Raw genomic sequence first — 21,245 nt, 5'->3', positions numbered from 1 at the left:
CTTCAATAGTTTTCCTGAAAATTCTAAGCATTTGAGAGCTTCTAAAGGATGATACATTTAAAATGCATGTTACTGAAAGAAATTATCTTATGACAAATAGGACTTTTATATAATCAATATAAGTAAATTCTCTGTCTCTGCAGATCATTAGAAATATTACTAATATTATTTGCCAAGATGATCTTCCTGTATTGATATTGCAATGCGTAAACTATCTAGTGAGGCTCCTTGTTATTATTCTTGCTTTGTCTAAAACCGCCTTGTGGTTATCTTAAAATCTATTACCTTTTTTTTAATTCTGTTTTTCTGATTTAACAAGCTTGACAATGCACTCAAATACACATAATGCTATATCACCACCTATAAAGCCACATATTAAATATGCTTGTACATGCTGCAGCCTCCAGTGGAATTCTGGGAAATAACATGGAAAATAATACTTTTTTTGTTCCAAAATAACTAAACATATTTCTCAGAAACATAGCCTTATGTAACCTCTAAATTTTAGATGAGAATCTGCACACTTAATCAAGGATCTTAAAAGTGAAGACGCAGAAGTTAAATATTTTCACACTCGTACACACTGCTTTGTCCAGTGGAGGTACTATTCACTTTTACTCAGAATAATAAATATATTAGGATCTCAGCTGTGACCCAAGGGAAGCTAATATCAGGTTACACCCGTTAGGTAGCTGTCCTCAGTCATAAAATTGCATTTTATGAGCACTATTACATTTTGATGCTTGTGTAAACAACACTGGGATTTAATTCCAGGGCAAGCAGAATGACTACTCATTATTGCTACATAGCAGGTTGGGGTTTTAAGGGGTTACTTTTGCAAATTAAGAAAAAAAAAATCAGATTGTGAATTTATTATTTTTATATTAGAATATTCAATATAAATTGTACAAATTACCATAACTATTTATCCGTGGACCATAAACCAACATTATATATTTAGGAGGAACTATAGTACAGCATTCTAAAATTTCAACAAGATTTTAATGTCCCTTCTGCAATAAAAAATGCGTACCTGCCTGTTTACACTCTTTTTTTTGGATGTACACTGAGCTGTGTATGGTGTAGTTCAGTGCAGGATGCCAGGAAATGCCGGCTATCCCCGCATCCCCCTGGGCTGCCAGGATTGGAAAAACCCCCGGCAAATCAGGAAGGCTAATGATTCATTAACCAGAGGAGTAGAAGAGGATGGCAGTGCCTGTACAGAGAGCAAGAGAAGGGGAGTGTATATAAAAATTGCGATCAAGCAGGTATGTTGTAATAATTGCAAATAGGACATGTCCCTTCTGCAATAAAGGACCCACCTGGACAAAATTTTTAATGTTTTTTAGTTCTGCCTAAAAGCTGAACTTCAGGCAGATGTACACGGCACACATAATGCATCCATTATTACTTTATCAAATGTAAATGTTTAAATGCAAACAGTACCTAAATTTGACTTGGTATCAGCCTCTTGTAGTTCCTGTAAAGCATAAATCAGAATGCTTTCAATGTGAGCTACTAAAAAGGCAAAACAAGTGCATAATCATGGATATGACAAGCTCATGAAGGTTGTGCACCTAAAGAAATCGCACTATACCATAAGCTCTAAACTTTGTGATGAATGTTCACTAAGGGCTGTGTTATAGTCTGGGTCTGTGATGGAAAAAGAAACATTTCTCAATAAAGGATCACACGATTTGTGCACATGCACAGTAGCTAATTAATTGTATGTTAAACTGGATGCATTAAAATATTCAAACAATCTGATCAATGATGCCTAGTCATGAAATGCTTTGCTCATATGAAGCAGCACCGGCTGGTGTTAATGCTAGAGTTGGCAAAGCCAAGTCCATATTAGGAAATACTGAATTTTCTGTGTATAAAGTACCCATCCTCCCTTCTCATTGCAAAAGTTTCCAGCCCAAATGTATGTAGGTGGGAGAGTGGGAGTTCGGGAATGTGAACTTGATACAACACTGATCAGTGAGGCAGCAAACCCTCATTGGTCTTGGGATACCACACATAACTCTGCTCTGGTAAGGATAAGCATTGTCTTTTGCATACAACACAGCTTTTGTGTTGAGTAGCACTGAGCCTCATTAAAAACACAAAGCCATTTAAAAATAATGCAGACAGTTCATATGGGGAAATCCCATGCAGAACACCCATACCTAATATTAAGTATAACTGATAGCATTGTACATTACAAAGTTACAACAAAGAAACAGCAAGGCATTCCACAATGTCTGTATGAAAGGGTTCTCTGACATCCCAACTACAAGATCACATGACAGTGTCTACAAATACAAATTTTTGCAGCTATCCCTTAGAAAGAGTTACCACACTTAAAATCCAAGATGAGGGGGGTGTAAGTATTGATCTTAGGCTTAGTCTACATGGACGTTTTCCCCAGCGTTTAACTGGAGGGTTTAAAAGCCTATGTTTAAATTCCTATGCATTCCAATTCCTATGCTAATCTACACCTAATCTAAACTGCGGGTAAACGATTCCCTTGATTTCAATGGGGCGTTTTCCTGCGTGTATAGGCACTTAATATGTAAATGCGTTTAAAACATGGGAAATTGAGCCATGGACGTTTTCCAGCATTTTAAAGGCAAGCCTTAAAACACTAAAAAAAGTGCATAAAAAAACATATGAACGCAGTTTACACGCGTTTTTAAAAATGTTTGTGTAGACCCAGCCCTAGGAGGTTAAGTGGGAGTACACAGAGGTGCCTCACACCAGGATGTACAAAACCAGCCCACACACACCCTCAGATTTACCTTTGAAGTAAAATGATCTGGAACCTTTCAAGATAAAAAAAAAAAACAAAGAAAATGTATAAGGAAAGAGGATGATGTGGGCTATATAACACAGAAAGGAGTACCTGAAACTAGAAAAGATTCTGATTCACACTGGGCATAGGGCATATAATTGTGGAAACACAAGCGCTACATCCATGTCTACTTAACAAAACAATATAGTTAAAGTTCAGACAAATTCTTCATCAGAATTATTAAGAACATGTACAAAAACACTAAAAAGTGGAATCTTTGTGTGAGCTAAGAATATTTTCTGTTAACAGCAGATGTAAAACGGTGTATAGAAACAGGATATTTTAAAACCAAGGTATTCATATTCTTTTTGTTTGTTTTAACAGGTTTGACAATATTTTACGTTGTTGCAGTATACCAGGGTTGTCTAACCAGAGGCCTATATAATTGCATCCTGTGAGGTCCTAACTACATACATAATAATAATCCCAGCTCCTGTAGGACAATCCTGTGATTCTGTTCACTGTCATGCAGTGTATTTGTTCCATGAGAACCAGTGCACAATACAAAGCAGGTTTAGGGTGCTGAATATACCACTTATCACTGTAATTTTTCTGACATTGCCATTTGAATGGAGTAGTCTGATATCTTTGGGGAGGTAAAAAGCAGCATGGATCCTGTAATCAGGTAAGTAACAGTTAAACCATCCTAATTTCTGCTCATTTAAAAGAGCACTCAAAATCCATCTTTTCAAACTTGCCTACCCATCTTCTTTTGTCTCCTAAACCCTCACTACTTCCTACCACTCCATATCTTCCCTCCTATTGTGTGACTTCCCCCACTTCCTAGATTGTAAGCTTTTCGAGGCAGGGTCCTTTCCTCCTCCTCCTGTGTCTCTGTCTGTATCTGTCTGTCATTTGCAACCCTTGTTTATTGTACAGCGTTGCGTAATTTGTTACACTACCCTCTCTTGAAGAACATGATTATGGTGATGAACTAGGTAACAACGATGATGAAGCGTGTAAAATTAAAGAGAACTCTGTTCGTAAGGGATTTGATCAGCATGAGTTGAGTGATTTGGCACGTGATTTGGGACTATCGATGAAGGCTTCAGAACTCGCATCAAGACTGCGTGAGGTATCGTACTTTCGAACCAGAGAAATTTTTGCAGTACTTTAGAACTGATAGTGGCTTTGTTTATTGGCATAACATACCTGGTTTAATGGAGGATTTGGGAATTCCAATCTATAACTCAACTAAATGGTGACTATTCATCGGTAGTTCAAAGCGGAGCTTAAAGTGTGTCCTCCTTCACAGTGGCAATATATTTGGGTCAGTCATATGTGTTTACCTTAAATGGTATGCTTCCTTCTTGATCAGCAACGCAGATACACCAAGTATCCCTGTTATCTGTGCATGTGGGATAGCAGAGCTCGTGAGAAGCATTGGGTGGTAAGGAATTGGCCTCCAAGATCTGCCCTAAAACCAGGTGATCCAAACATTCTACATGAGCCACTTGTTGATAGAAAGTATATTATATTTTCCCCTCTGCACATGAAACTGGGTCTGATGAAGTAGTTCGTTAAAGCTTTGCCAACTGAGGAGACTGTTTCAAGTACCTCATTTTGGCATTTCCTAGCCTCTCATTTGAAAAAATAAAGGCCATTGTGTTTGATGAGCCAGAGATTCGGCAGCTCATCAGAGATGAACATTTTATCAGGACAATATCAGAAGTCGAAAAGAATGCTTGGTTATCATTCAAAGCCATTGCCAAGGACTTTCTTGGAAACACCCGAGCAAATATTTACACAAAAATTATCCAGAAACTGTTGGAGAGCTACAAAATGCTAGGTTGCAATATGAGCATCAAGGTGCATTTTCTGCATAGCCATCTTTTTAACTTCCCAGGAAAACCTTGGTGCAGTCATTGACAAAAAGGTGAACAATTTCACCAAGATTTGAAGGTCATAGAAGGAGGGTATCAGGGTAGATGGGATGTATATATGATGGCTGACTATTGCTGGAGCATGTGATTGTCCTAACACGGAACACCCCAGGAAAAGCTATAGGCGTAAATTTTTACCTTAACCGCTTACCTGATTAATTTTCAAATGTTTTACTTTTTTTTTTAGATAGCAAAAAAAAAATGGATTCCCCACCCAAAAATTAGTAAAAAACAAGTGTAAGATCTAACTCAACAAAACATGTATTCCCCAGTGTTATTACTTCCTGCCCTGAACTAAACAACACTTCTACATAAACCCTTCTGTGGCCCTGTTGTTGGTATTGTGTCACTTCTATACATGCAGGGGTGAGAGGGGGATACAGTGGCATTGCACATGTGACCAAAGGTGCCCTTAGGATGGAGTTGCTTGAGAGGGTGTTATCCCTATTATATACATCTGTGCTGACATGTAGGTTCCAAACCAATAATAGTGTCATTCTTTGGTAAGAGTAGTGTGATCTCTGAGTAATAGTAATTGCCAGAGTGTATTTTTCTTACACATAACTTACCATGTAAGATATATCTGACTAAGATGTGGTCCGCTTTAGGATGGTTTGCATTCCTATTGAAAGTAGTGTCACCTTTGCAATTCAGACTAAACATGAAATATGCATAGTCAGAGGATAATATCAAATAGCATGTCAAAATAATCATTCAATCCAGGTAAAGGCTCCTGAAGTTTCATGCAAACCCTGGATTTCCCTGTAAAAGCTAAGGCTGTGCACGCACCTAAATTTTTTTTCGCTGGAAACAATCTTTTGTGGTTTTCAGCAACAAATGAGTGACAGATGAACGAACGAGTGCTGTACACACAAAGCCATGTTCTGTTCTATGGAGAGGAGAGAAGGGAGAACAAGTAATTGGCACCCCGCTATGCTCTTGGGCAACCACTGTACGCATGTCAGATTTTGCTCGAGAGGAGCAACGCTTGCTCCATCCCGTCATGAAATTTCCTACCCGCCAATCAACCCAGGTAAAAAACTGGTAAAGAAAGAGGGGAAGGTGGGCAAATCTAAGCTTAATTTTAACAGAAATTGAATGTGACTTCTGGTGCTTATATCTCTGGATCTACAGATTTTTTTAAAAGCACAACTGCAAAACAAAATCTATTGAGGTAGACATATACTGTGTTTATATATGTAATTCCTGCTGTGAAAAGTTTTCTTTAATGAAAAATGTCTTCATTTTACATATGTCTAAAGAGCATCCTGGAATAAAGGTAAATAAAGACAGGTCCCGATGTATTTTTAAAAAATCTCTAAAAAAAATTCTAAAAACAAAAGGCATGTAAGTGATGATTCTCCCCTATGGTGGTATTTATTAATGAAATGTAACCCAATCTAACTCATGCATTATAAATGTTTGGATACACTTGGTGCTCTTATTTGTATTACAGATGACCAAGAAAAAAACAACCATAAGATTCTTATGCAATTCTATTTGGTTTTTTTTAGTACCCTTATACATATAAAAAAGAAAAAACTTTTAAAGAATAGCCTTTACTGTTCTGAAGTTTCTTCTAAACTTTGGAAATACAGGTAATCCCCGGGTTACATACAAGAAAGGGACTGTAGGTTTGTTCTTAGGTTGAATTTGTATGTAAGTCGGAACATATACATTATTTTAACAAATGCAATCAGGAAAGATGTTTGTCTCAACATATTATTAGGCAGCATTGTGTCAGTTGTATAAAATCTGTCAGCTGTATAAAATCCTAACTGTGAGCTAATCGCAAACAAAGCAAAAAAAACAAAACAAAAAACTTTATGGAGCCTAGACATTCATTAACTTCTGGAGCAAGCTGTGTTTTGATATGCAAAAAAACAACTTCAGAGTTTGTCTTGGTCATTAAAGAGTTACAAGAGCTTGCAGATAGCTCAGTCTCATCTGTGTTTAGCAAAAGATTTCTTCTGCCAGTCATGCAAACTGCCCCTCCCTCCTCTAAGCCTCCTCCTGCACACATAGTTACATTGTTACAGGTTAGGCTGAAAAAAGACATAAATCCACCAAGTTCAACCACTAGGGAAATAAACATATCCTAGGTATAAAACCCTATGGACATGGTCCAGAGAAAGGCAAAAAAAACCCTGGTACAATTTGCTTCAACAGGGAAAAAGAATCCTTCCTGATTCCATGAGGCAATCAGATGTTCCCTGGATCAACAGTCTCTGTTCTCTTTACTTTAAAGCCTTAATACCTAGTTATATTCTGTGCTTCAAGAAAAACATCCAGCTTTTTCTTGAAGCAATCCATAGTACTTGCTGAAGCTACTACCTGAGAGAGACGATTCCACATTTTCACAGACCTTACAGTGAAGAATCCCTTCCTTATCCGGAGCTTAAACTTCTTTTTCCTCCAGATCCAAAGAGTGCCCCCTTGTTCTTTGTAATGATCCCAAAGTGAATAATTGGGAAAAGAGTTCTCTATATGCACCATTTATATTTTTTTTATACACGGTGATAATATCTCCCCTTAAACGTTGCTTCTCAAGGGAGAATAGATTCAGTTCAGCTAATCTCTCCTCATTGATGAGCTCCTCCATTCCTTTTATTAGTTTAGTTGCCCTTCTCTGCACTCTCTCCAATTCCAGAATGTCCTTTTGTGAACTGGTGCCCAAAACTGGACTGCATATTCCAGATGTGGTCTGACCAATGCTTTGTACAGGGGCAGAATTTAACTCGATCTCTGCAGTCTATTCCTCTTTTGATACAAGAAAATATTTTACTAGCTTTAGATATTGCAGCTTGGCATTGCATGCTGTTATGAGGTCTATGATCTACCTGGACCCCCAGATCCTTTTCTATTTCTGACTCCCCCCAATGTATTCCCCCTAGACAGTATGAAGCATGCATGCTGTTAGGCCCCAAGTGCATAACTTTACATTTATCTATATTAAATGTCATTTGCCACGTGGCTGCCCAATCAAACAGTACATCCAGATTCGCTTGTAGATTATAGACATTCTATATGGACTTAATTCCATTACATAGTTTGGTGTCATCTGCAAACACAGAAATGGTACTTTTAATCCCAAACTCTATATCATTTATAAAGATGTTAAACAGTAACGGTCCCAACACTGAACCCTGGGGTACACCACTAATAACCTTAGACCATTCAGAGTATGAATCAATAATCACTCTCGGGATGCGGTCCTTAGGCTAGTTCTCTATCCATTTACAGATTGACTTTTCCAAACCTATTGACCCTAACCTGCATATTACCATCTGTGGGGTACTGTGTCAAATGCTTTAGTGATGTCCAAGTACACTATATCAACTGCCATTCCACTGTCTACCTGTTTAGTTACTTCCTCATAAAAAGAGAGTAAACTTGTTTGACAACTTTGTCTTTCTTGAAGCCATGCTGACTATCACTTATAATAATATTTTTTAGCAGAAACTTCTCTATGTGGTTCTGTGGTATCAAACTCTCTAGGACCTTTCCAACTATGGAAGTTTAACTTGTCTGGTCTGTAGTTACCTGGTAATGACTATGCTCCCTTTTTGAAGATAGGAACCACATTGGCTTTATGCCAATCCATTGGTACCATGCCAGTGACGAAAGAGTCTCCAAAAATTTGAAATAATAGCTTTGCAATAACTGAGCTCAGCTCTTTGAGGACACGTGGATGTAATCTATCGGGTCCTCGTCCTTTGTCAACCTTAATTTTACTCAACTGTTTCTCAATCATATCAATTTTGAGCCATTGTGACTCATTTAAGGTAGTGTCATTGCTATTATGAATTTGGACTTGAGCTCTGCCATTTTTCTTTGTGTACACAGAGCTAAACAAAAGTGTTTAGTGAATCCGCCTTTTCTTTATCCCCAGTTACCAACCCAGAGACATCCTTTAAGGGACCTACATGCTCATATCTGATCTTTTTGCTATTAATATATAGCAACAAAATTTTGAGGTTTGCCCTACTTTCCTTTGCAATCTGTATTTCTTTTTGAAGGTTTGCACAATTTATCTCATTTTTACATCTTTTGTTATATTCTTTAGTTTTCAAGCAATAAAGGTGATCCTTCATTTTTTTTATTTTTGGAACTCTTGTACTTTATAGCTTTTTTAACATCACCTGTAAGCCACATAGGTTGTAATTTTAGCCTCTTAAACTTATTACCCATTGGAATATATTTTTCAGTGTGCGTGTGTAGAACAGACTTGAAACATTCCCATTTCTGTTCTGTGTTCTTTGAGGACAATATTGTCTCCCAGTCCAAGTCACAGGGAGCCGCCCTTAATAATGGAAAATTTGCTCTCTTAAAATTAAATGTTTTTATCTTTTCTGATTTTGCTTCCTGTTTACAGCTTACATTAAGTAACCCAGAGCGTGACTCGGGGTAGAAAAAAAGATGCTAAAAGTGGTAACCCCGAGTCACACTCGAGGTAGATAAACCCTTTAGGAAATGATAGTAAATTGCTACTTACCTGATCCGCCGGCACCCTGCGTCATCCTTCTCTGCGATGTCTGTCTTCCTTTTTCCCCCGGCCAGCTTCCTCTGTACTCGATGAGTCGCCGGGGAGTTCCCGGTGATGTGGTGCGTGAGGACGTTGCCGGCGGGGCAGAACATTCAAATCCATTTGTATTGCATTCAATACAAAATACCTGTATTGAATGCAATACAGTAGATTTATATGTGTAAAAGCAGTACATTGTGTTTCATTGACATTTATTTTACAATATAATATATTAGTATTAGTATATTAGTATATATATTTTTTAATGCATTAAATTTATTATTTTGACATGATTGTGTTTCAAACTTTATTATACTCATACTATTATATTATGCTGTAAAATAAATTTTCGTTAAAAACAATGTACCACTTTTAGACATATAAAACCAGACAGAAATGAACCGCCCAGGAGGTTAAATGAAATCATAAAATGGTCACTGCTACCCAGATTCTAGTTTATATGCACATTTGTTGTAAGCTTTGCATTGTTAGAAAGAACTAGGTCCAGCAGAGGATCATTTTTAGTTGGGGCTTCTAAGAACTGTACCAAAAAATTATCTTGTAATAAATTCATAAATTTCCTCCCTTTTGCTGTTTCCGTAGTGCCATTATTCTAGTCAATGTAAGGGTAGTTGAAATCTCCCATGATTAAAACATTTCCACTTTTTTCTGCTTTTTCTATTTGTACTAGTACTTCATTCTCTATTTCTTCCTTAGCACTGGGGGGCGTATAGCAGACTCCAATAATTAATTGTGTATTGTGCATTCCTACATGCAACTCCACCCATAATGCTTCAACCTCATCACTTGCTCCATCATCAATTTCTTGTTTCACATTCGCTTTCAGATCACTTCTCACATACAGACAGACACCACCACCCTTTCGTTTGACTCTGTCTTTACAAAAGAGAATATAACCAGGAATATTGACAGCCCAGTCAAGTGAAGATCAAAGCCAGGTTTCAGCAAAATTAACTAAGTCATAATGCCCTCAATTCATGCTCGAATAACCCAAACCCTTCCCTATTACACCAGGACATAACCATGCATTTAGCTGTCATTGGAGGTCATTTTCTTCAACTTGAAACCTAGTTTTTTAAACTGATTTTTAAGGATCCTTCATCTTCCATCTGTCATGTCAGTGGTTCCAACATGGACCAAGATAGCTGGGTCATGCCCAGCCCCTCCAAGTAATTTTTCCACTTGCTTCACCAAACTATTCTTTCAGTTCTCCTGAAAATAGAATCCCCTATGACAACCAATTGTCTTTTCCTTCCTGCATTTCCCTTCCCACCCCTACTAGATTACTATAAGAAATCAACCCCTTTTGTTTTCAAACTCCTGTTTTCCACTTAATTCCAAGCCACTTGTATCACAAGCCAACAGTGAGCAATCTCAAGGCGAGTCTGCCCAGAACTTTTTTTTTCAGGCTGTACAAGGCCATCCACTATCATGGTACATCTGACTATTAGGATCTACCCAATATATTCTTTTGACAAAGAAAACAATCATAGTAACAGCCAATGGGAAACTAAATATTAGTGTTGGTGCCATCCTATGAACTTTGTAATTATTAAAAAACAAGAACTAAGACACTCCTTGGCAACAATGTGCCAAGCTGTGAGCTACTTTTATATCTTGTAAGGTTAAAGAGAATCCTTTTTACATATTATGCCACAGTAGAGATGTGCTACAGGCACCAATTATTAAATATAACTTTAATCATGTTGCTAAAATAAAAAACATAGTTTAAAATCTAAAAAATTCCCATATTTTATTAGTGCTAATACTGTATGATACTGTGCTCGTTTGATAATATCAGAAACAGTTCCTAAAACTTTTTTCATTTCAAATTTGTACATTCGTTTTTGAAAGTCTGGTCTTCAAACTACATTATGAATCCTTGAACTTTTTTATAATAAAAAAAGTGCTATTTATGTATATATTACCTGTGGAATCCCAGAAGTGTCAAGCCAGGTTTTGTATATAAGTTCAATAGAAAGGCCATTTCTGAAAAACAAAAAATTAAGAAGAGACATACATCAATACCAATCATGTTTTATAACATACACACCAGGCCCCACCCCAGTTAATTTTTTTATCACATACATTTTTTTTTATTGAAAAGGTTTAGGAATAAGACTGTGTCCATACAACTGGCATGGGAATATTCAGGCATGTGAAAAGGAGAGTTTAGGTGGCGACAACATATTCTATCCAGTATAACCGCCTTTATCTAATTATCTAATTGCAACCAATCTATGCAACCATTGTTGCATTGTTTTTTAGGGTAGGGGTAATGATGGAGCAGAAGGCCTGCTGGGTCGGGGAGGGGGGTGTAAAATTTGTGACTAGCATGGCTGGATCATGCACTAAGTTCAGCTGACAACTATTCCTATCACATCTGATAACATCACTATTCATATTTTACTGACTTTATATCTTGATTTCCCCAATAACACCTTAACCTCCCTAGAGGTAACCCCGAGTGTGACTCGGGATAGGAAAAAAGTTGCTAAAAGCGGTAACCCAGAGTCACACTCGGGGTATATAATCCTATGGGAGGTAATAGTAAATAGAGCCTTACCTGATCCGGCGGCGTCCCATCGCCGCAATCTCTGTCTTCTTCCGGCCGGCTTCTGCATCCGATGAGTCACCTGGGAGTTCCAGGTGACGTCGGTGCGTGAGGACGTTGCCGGCGGGGCGGGGCAGGAAATTCAAAAATCCATTTGTATTGCATTCAATACAAAATAACTGTATTGAATGCAATACATTTGATTTATATATGTAAAAGCAGTACATTGTTTATATATATATATTTATTTTTAATTTATTCAATTTATCTTTTTACATGATTTGGTGTTTCAAACTTTATTATACTCATACTATTATATCATACTGTAAAATACATTTTCATGAAAAACAATGTACTGCTTCTAGACATAAAAAACCAGAAAGAAATGAACCGCTAGGGAGGTTAACTAATTACCATAGTAGTAGGAAAGGAACATCCATTATTCAAATAATCTCCCCTTTCTGGCTGATCCCAAGTTCAATTATGTCTGCCTTACAAATCCCTTCCTAATAGGATTATTATTCAACTTTCAGATACAGAACTCCAGGTACTCCATTTTGAGTTTCTCAGCAATCCTATCAGCAAAAGGATGCTATTCTTGAAGAGTCACTCAACAAATAATTATACACATCTGCAATTTTGGGCCTAAAAAGTTCTGATATTCCCTAATGAATCCACTCTAGGCAAAACGCGTTGGAGTAAGACTAACAAAAAGACCTGTAAATCCCCAACAAAACTGTATGTATTACAAATTGTGTGTGAGCTAATTGTGTTTTAAAACCTTTGCATACAATTTGTTTTTATATATTTTTTGAGCAAGTTAACAAATGGTATTATATATATTATTTAATATTGGTATTTAATATTGGTATTTAATATTTATTACACCTAGATTTAGTTAGGGATAGCTTTGACTGTCCAGACAGAAAGCTTTAAGGCCCTCTCTAGCCATTACTAGTTTTAAATCAGGTGTCTCTAAATTTTTATACCATACTTCAAGAAAGTTTACTTTCTAAAACAGGCCTAGGATTTTTTCCTTGTTTTTCTTTTAACGCTGAAGCCATGTTTTATGTTTTATAGGGGCAGACAAAAGGTTTATGGGTAAGCTAAGCCAAGAGCCGAATTGTTTCTAAACTTGTGGTTTTTCCAAAATTCATGGCCAGGTGCAGTTTAAATTTCCCCAAGCTGATGGGGTCCTAAAGGAGGTTTCAGTTTATATGGTAAGTTTTTTTTGTGTATGGGTAGGTGGAGTGTAGAAAATAACAATGGTAGATTTGCATGCTAAACTAGGAAGTCAATTCTGGTTTATGTGTTGTATGGATTGGGTAAAAAGTGAAATCCCTGGCGGCAAATTCCTCAAATGTTACCCAAATTATTGAAAAAGGTGTTTGTTTTTCCATTGTGCCTATTACAACCTGATGACCAACCTGAGTACAACCTGATGACCAGAGATTTATTGGAACAAATCAAGCGAAACAAATTTGAAGTCACCCAATACTAAAATGCCCCCATAAAATCTTGAAACTTTTTAGGAACTGTTCTAAAACTGGTATTTGGTAGGTAAAAATTGACTATGCATTCTGTATACTATACAAATCTTTGTCTTGACAGATTTTTAGACATGGCAAAAAAAGCGAATGACGTGGAAGAAAGTGACATGTTTATTGTACAAAACGAATCGAACTCTGTTCTAAATATTCTGAAACCTTTCCATCAGGAACAAAATTTTATTGTTCCAACAACATAATTTAAAAGATTAAGAGCTGTGTCTCCATAAATAAATCCTAGGCTAACATATAACTACTAGTTTCACAAAAAAAAAAAAGTAGTTATATGTTAGCCTAGGATTCATTTATAGAGACACAGCTCTTAATCTTTTAAATTATGTTGTTGGAACAATAAAATTTTGTGTTTTTAAATTTAACTCTGGTTGCCCTTCAAAAGCCTGGCTTTCCCTCCTTCTTCTTCTTCTTTTCCTCCCACAGATACACGATATGTAATCACAGGCTGGGCAAATAGGAGTCCACTCCTTTTTGATTATCCATTGGGGCTTTTCTTTCAGGTGGAATAAACTAACAAACTATTCTTTAAAAGACCTGTTTTTTTTCACAGTAAACACATTGCCCCTGATTCATCAAGCAGAATCGGATTATCGGTCGCGCATTCGTATTAGCGATCCGGAATCGTACGCGGTCGCGCTATTCAGCAACGGAAAAAGCTCTTTTCATCATGATTGTAAAATGTATGCATCAAATTATGTCTTTGGGCTTAATTTACGTTGGGGATTTTTGGGGCAAGTGATCCAGGAGTTGGTTAAATATGGAGTTTTCCAAACCGGAAATGTCAATTTCCAACAAGATTTCATCATATTGTCTAGAAGTATCCACTTTACTTTGCAATGTATGATTCAATCTCCAAGTGTTTCCTGAAGCACAGTAATTTTGCATTACTTTTTGACTATTTTTGCAAGCCAATCAGTATTCTCAGGTTAATAAAATATAGGTAACTGTCATGGGTGATCAGTAAAGTGTTATGCACAATCCACTACAATGTACTAAAATAGATATGTGTGGTAAGACACTAAGAAAGGGTGTTTTATGATCCATTGGGCTGCCTAATGGCTTGAGTTAGCCTATTCATTTTCAATTGACTGACGATCTCAGTGAATGAAAAAAAAGATTGTGCATTAATTTGAAGTGGAGAGTAGAGCATTTACAGTATACATTTCCTATTCTAAACTGTCATTATTCTGTAGACAGTGTTGTACACTGTAAACTTCACCTTTTTACTACCACTATCATTCTGTATACTACGTGGTACATTCTCTATACAACATGGCCATCATTTCGTGCACTGCCTGCTCTTTCCAAATTTCACCTTCCTATTTTGGTTGCTGTTGTACATAACATGTCCCTTACTACACTTTTTATGTATGCTGTACTTTACATTTTCTATTTACTACCAACTCATTCTGTATATTGTGCTGTACATTCCCTTATTCCATGCCACCTTATTATATATGCTGTAATGTACGCTCCCTATTTTATATATTACATCAGTGATGGCGAGACCGAGTGCCCAAACTGCAACCCAAAACCCACTTATTTATTGCAAAGTGCCTGAATACTAAGGTTTTAGTTTAGAAAAAAGATTTGGAAAATATTTCAGCAGCCCACTCTCAAGGTCTCTTTCAATACCTGCAGTTTTCTCTAAAATGTTTTGATATCACAAAACATCCTTTCAGCTGTTTTCCCTACATCTTGCAGTTGTTTTGTTCAGTACATGAAGTGTAGTGTAAAATCCGTAAAAAACATGAGGTTGGTAAGCAAGGCCATATCAGTGAGCTGTGGATATCCCTGCCCTTTTTCATTCATAAACCACCAGACAATATTGTACATAAGTAAAAAATTATACTGTGCCTGAACCTCTTCAAGAAGTACTTGAAATAGTAGAAATTTCAGAGCACAAGCCATGATTTCATTTACCTTTTTTGTGACATCTTTGAGAACATTGTCAATTTTTTTGCTGCTTACTCTGGCACAAAGAGACTCTTAATACAATGGAACTTAATGCCCTGATGTTTTGTTTTTTTAACTAAGAATTGTATTAAACCAGATGTTGCCCCCACCATAGAAGGTGCCCTATCACAAGTAACTGAAACCACTCTTCTGGTCTTATGTCTTGAGACAAAAAAAGTCTCAATGACAGCATTGTAGATATATATCCCTTGTGTTCTTTTGGGCAAAGACACCAGTTTCACCAGCTCTTCTCTCATGATGTCACCAACAGCATAAAGCAAAATTACTGCTAGCCTTGCATGAATATTTAGATCTGTGCTTTGATCCAAGCACATGGAGTAACAGGCTGATTTTTGTCAGTGGTCAGTGCTTAAAGTCAGTGGTGAGCTGCTGACTAACATCACTTGCCATGCACTGGACTCTGGACACTGGACAGTATATCTGTTAAGTGGCATCTCAGAGATCAGTTGAATAATTTTTAACTTTTTTGTGAAATATTTTCATAATATCCCCATTCAGAGGGGGCTTACCATGTTTTGCTATGCACAGTAAAATTTGAAAACTGTCAACTGCCAGAAAATTTGTTCTAGATTGCAAAAATTAAAGATAGTTGCAAAAACTAAAATACTGGGAATTATATTTCCTCAATTTTTTTCCTTCAGTTTCACCAGGTTTGGCAACATATTTTTGTGGTTGGTGTTAAAGTGCCGTTTGACACTTGATGTGTGACACACAACACTGTCATTACACAGAATACATAACATTTTCCCATTGCGTTCATTCACTCCAAATGATTCTGTCCAGGCCTCTTGGAATAATCTTCCACTATCTGTTTTTGCTGTACTAATTTTTGGGTGTTCAAGACTTGGAATCTACAAAAACACAAAATGAAAAAAAATGGCACCCAATACTAATTGCTCCCTATACAAAAATAGCTAACACTAATATTATTAGCTAACACTAGAGAAATTGATATTCCCTGAATCAACAATCTACGGCAGCGATTCCCAGATGGAATTTGAATTTTGAACCAGCACAAGGTTCCACTGACCACCAGCTTTTAGCCTGCTCTGAAAAAGGCATCGGAGTGCATTTCCTACCTCCTACACCTCTGTACGCTGTACATGCGTTGGACCTGCTTCTTGGGGAATTTGCATAAATAATGTGAACTGGAAATGTAGCACACATTTCCCATACACAGGAGGCGTGAAGAACTCAATCATCCATACATGCTCTCATTTTCCCATTAGCAGGAGGCCAGGTTGGTTCCTATGGACAGCGGCCAATACAAAGTTCCCCCTGACAATCCTAGTACAATGCGTGCCATTTCTGTTCTGTCCGCTCATATAGCACACACACAGGCCATAGAGAAATGAACTCTGCACACCAACCTATCCCAGCACAACAAGCATTACACAGGTCATGTGATGTCAGCTAAACACAACCTGCTGCTATGCAATGACATTGTAACTTTTCGTGTACTGGACTGGTACTCCTGTCCCTGGGCTGTGTAGCGCTGTTCAGTGTCTTCAGCTTAATTTATATTGTAATTTCCATAAAGACAGAGCAAAACAAGATCCCCCTCCCCCTACCCCCTCCCTAACTTTCCACTTTCCCTCTGTACTTTCACCCTTTTAATGCTGGATCAAGACACTTTAGCTTCAATACACACCAGCTGCCATTCCCCCCCACAGCCTGGTATTCTGAGGGTTAACTAATGACTCCTGAGAAGGGAAATTCCACAGCCAGGAGGGAGCCCATACCCACAGAGAGGATTCTGAGTGCCCCCTCTGGCATGCGTGTTATAGGTTCGCCACCATTGTATTACATCATTATGTGCAATTTTCTGTGTGTGTGCAAAAAAACATGTTATGCAAGAACTAAATGATCCTTTTCCTTGAGGTGTGTGTTTGTATGTGTGTGTGTAAAGCTCTCAATTATGACTCAGTAAATAAATTACGTTTTGTGGGTACAAAGCTATGGTGTACATGTGCAGTATAAAGAAGGAAAAAATCATGAATTACTATTCCCTATCTGTTTTAAAATTTACCACACTAGGGAGCTGTTTTAGAAAAATATAGTACTATACAGTATACCGAATTATTGCATTTTCAGTATTTTTGATTTATTTATGTATTCTTGTTTAAGCTGTTTTTTTGTGTTTTTTTTTTTTTAATTTTATTAAAAGTAAATTTTTTCTTTTTTTACATGATGTGTGTTTCAAACTTTTTTTATATTCATGATATCTACTAGACCCTTGCTCGGACATATTTCTGCAAGTTACAGGTCTACAATTTAAATTTTTTTTTATGAAAAACAGTGTACCGCTTTTGGTACAGAAATCTAGACATCAGGTAAACGCCCAAGTGGTTAAACATCTTTGCAATGCCCTGTACCAAAGGAGTCATTTTAATGTCATTAGAAATGGGATACATTATAGAATAACATTTTTACTTTTTTTTGAGATTATCACTCATTTTTTAGTCAAAACCCACCTAATTATTTTGTATAAATTAAGCAGAAAGTAACGTAACTTTTGCAACACAACACCACAATACCAAATATTGAATGCTAAGTAAATATTGAAACTGCAAATGTGAGAGTCAGATGTAACTGTCGATGTATCCTGCATTTTAAGCCTAATTATACCAGCCTTGACTATATTACTGACACCTAAATAGGAACACAAATATAAAAGCAAAATGCAAATGGTATTAAAAAATCAACTAAAATTCTTCAAGGTTGGAAGAAAGTGGAATATGCTGAACTCTGAAGAATACTTCAGATTCCTGCAGGTCCAGGGGATCTGTGTCTCCTTCTTGCTCACCCTCCTTGCAGTTCACTGCTGCCAGCACCATCCATGCCCCTGGATCCAACACTCTGAATACTTCCTGTTCCAAGCTGATACCCTGTCAGCTGCTTCCTTGGCTCATAGAACCAGGGTGTTCCGCAGACGCACTCCCTCTTCTGGCAAACATCTGAATAACACCTGAGATTATCTCTGCAACAACACTCCCTCTGCTGGTGGGATTGATGTCTGCGGCTCACTTGATCCACTTCCATCAACTGTCATTTCCTTTCCTAAGGAAGTTACCTGAACAAGGCGTTCCTTTGGCTCTGCTTCTCAGGTTCCTGTTTGTTTCTCCTGTTCCAGATTCCTCATCTACTGACCCCGGCTTGTTTCCTGACTACTCTTGTTCGCTGCCTGCCCTGACCTCTTGCCTGTTTCCTGACCAACCTTGTTCGCTGCCCACCCTGATCTTTTGGCTTATCTGACTACTTTCTTGGATTTCCCTTTGGCACCACATCTTGTTTCTGTCTGTCAGCAGTCACCTGCCTCAGCGTGCACGGGGGCCGCAACCTGGCAGTTGCCCGCAGCGCAAAATTCTCACCTCTAGAGGCTCTGGTGAGGACAGGGCAGCTGCTTAGACTCTGCACCCTGTGCATGTCTGTGCCAACTGAGCTAGTAGCACAGAGGGTCCACCGTCCTGCCCCGCAGTACCGTGACAGAAAACCCTCTTAAAAAACACAGGGGGTATTACTCTGAACCCAGGAATATGATTTACTTTATTTTCTCAGGCATCAATTTACAACTATATATTACTAAATTATAATTAGGTTTAGGGGTTTAGCCCAGGAGGCAGCCAGTTGCATGAAAACTTATGCCCCTTCACAGGGAGTATTTTAATGTTTCACTAAAATATTAGTGTACCTTTATAGCAAACCTGGTAGAATAAAGAGCCTATACAATAGGAGAATTAATATTTATCTTTCTGGTGAGTAAAATCTTGAAGCTCTATAAGTGTCAGATTGGTGGTCCCCTGAAGGCTTCCATTGTTTCTCCTGCTGGACAACAATACTACAGGATATAGCAGTAAGGTAGATGCCAGTGGCAAAGACCACAACACCCAGCAAGGGTCATGTTATCTGGCATACTCAGAAGTGTCAGACAACAGCAGCACTAACAGCTCTTCAAAAAAGAAGTGAAAGCAAGTACAGCAGTGTATATCTGTTTGGCATCATCTTCCCTTAAGTAAAAGGGAAGCTTTACAAAAAGAAAAGTCACACAAAGTTTCCTTAGGGTTGTAATAAAAATAAATAATTGCTTTGTTTTCTTTTATGGTGTGTGAAAGTTGTAGATAATAAAGCAAAATTATCTCCATGTATTTATTTTTAAACCATAAAAAAGTCTTAATAGATTTTAAAGAAGATACATTTTCATTTTACTTCAGAAATATTTGATGCTCAGTTTTTTTGTTTTCTATTTAAAGCAAATTTACATTTCATAGTTCAAATATGGATTTTTCTATAAATGTTTAGTGTGGTATACCACCCTTGTGGGATCACCTTTTCTGGGGTTAAAGGTACTCTCAGACTGCAGGAGAGGTGTATGAAGCACACTGAAGACAGTAGATAAGGTTGAAACTGACCCACAGTTTTAATAAAAGGTTGCATAAGATAAAACAAAAATTTATCCTAGCCAGTCAGGCACTAACTAACTCAGCCAACTCAACGTAAACGTTCCAGCAACCTTTACTCACATGTAGTACAACAATGGCTCCCACAGGCAGCTTCCCTGTGTCCCAGGTCAGAGAGTGCTTCCTTCCTCTCCTTCCCTTTTTACCTGCTGCTCACAGCTGTGCAGTAATTAATGGCCAGACAAAACCGAATTCTGGTCTGAATCAGAACACTTCTGAGTGATATGGAAAACCCTGGTCTGGAATCCCAGCAGACCTGTGGCTGGTTAATTTCTCCCTTAGGAGAGAAAACGAGGAGAAATATATCTTCCCTCCAGGATGACCCCTTTTGCCATTTCACAATATGTTTAGATAACACATCTGGTTTTTCAAAGGGACATATTTTTTCATGTCCTTATGAAGCAGACAGTGAACAAATATGAAAGTAGTTAGGTACAGTATAAAGGATAACTCTCCACAACACATAGACAGATCAGGGTTTCAAAGCATGTAATAAATGGCTTGTGGCTTTTGTTGTATTAAAGGGTCAATATACCTTGGTAATTTTATATATTAATACCAATACCAAAAAGTGCCACAAGCTGCTTTCCTATGAGTATGTTGTTAGTCTAAAACCTGTCATAAAATTAGGTAGCTGACCAGTTTTTATAAATGCTTTTTGCCTGTCATGCTGAGTGTTCAGTATTAGGATATCTGAGTTACTAATCTAGTGCAAGAATAAATAATTTTGATTTCCCCTGACTTTTATTGGTTGCATGGCATGCTTGTTGCAGTTCTGTGATGTTCTTAATCCATACATGGCATTTCTAAATTAAGGCAAGCAATGGCAGGGAAACAGTGCTTTTAGAATTCATAGTCCTGTTCTTTGCTGTAAAATAAATGTCATTGGCTTTTTACACTGTAGCTTTTCCTTGTACTATAAACTAGACCAGGGGTCAGCAACCTTTACTATCAAAAGAGCCATTTTGCCTCCTCTTCCACTAATGAAAAATAGTCTGGAGCCGCAAAACATAACACAGTTTATAATTAGTTTTTAATCTTTTTTTAATTTTACCTGTTACAACAAGTGTGCATGTGTAGGCCTACTTTGAAATAAATTAAACACTGAACTATGCCCCTAGAAGCCTCCAGCTTCTAACGTATCATCCTGTTACATTAGAGGCTGGAGGCTTCTAACGTAACGGGTAGATTTTTTTGATGGGCAGAGTTCTTTATGTTCTGACGATGCCTTAGCGATGAAATTTTAAGGGGTGTTAGCCACACGTGTCCCTCATTTGCAGCTTAAATTTTGTTGTAACAGGGTAGATTATTTTGATGGGCAGAGTTCTTTATTTTCTGACGATGCCTTAGCGATTCAATTGTAGGTGGTGTTAGCCATAAGTGTCCCCCACTTGCACCTCTATTTTGGTCACCTGTACCGCCTCCCCACC

The 21,245-nt window shown here is 37.6% G+C and overlaps 1 protein-coding gene across 15 annotated transcripts in view; it reads right to left on the bottom strand.

The window, feature by feature from the left end:
* The window catches only part of AOPEP (aminopeptidase O (putative)), a 404,684-nt gene that overhangs the window by 190,054 nt on the left and 193,385 nt on the right, over positions 1-21,245 (bottom strand). For 14 of the 15 annotated variants that reach the window (XR_011921333.1, XR_011921334.1, XR_011921335.1 and 11 more), the window contains one exon: positions 11,194-11,254. Coding sequence is in view for 10 of the 15 variants with exons in the window: in XM_072414969.1 (XP_072271070.1) it covers positions 11,194-11,254 (61 nt within the window). In the remaining 5 variants the exon portion in view is untranslated. Of the gene's footprint in view, positions 1-8,805; positions 9,393-11,193; positions 11,255-21,245 lie in introns of those variants that run through there. The other variant, XM_072414973.1, reaches the window with a different exon arrangement.

This window comes from Pyxicephalus adspersus, chromosome 6 (genome assembly GCF_032062135.1).
Source record: "Pyxicephalus adspersus chromosome 6, UCB_Pads_2.0, whole genome shotgun sequence".
In the NCBI taxonomy this organism is placed as follows: domain Eukaryota; kingdom Metazoa; phylum Chordata; class Amphibia; order Anura; family Pyxicephalidae; genus Pyxicephalus; species Pyxicephalus adspersus.
Note: the sequence above shows the minus strand (reverse complement) of the source record. Positions and strands in the feature narration are given on the sequence as shown.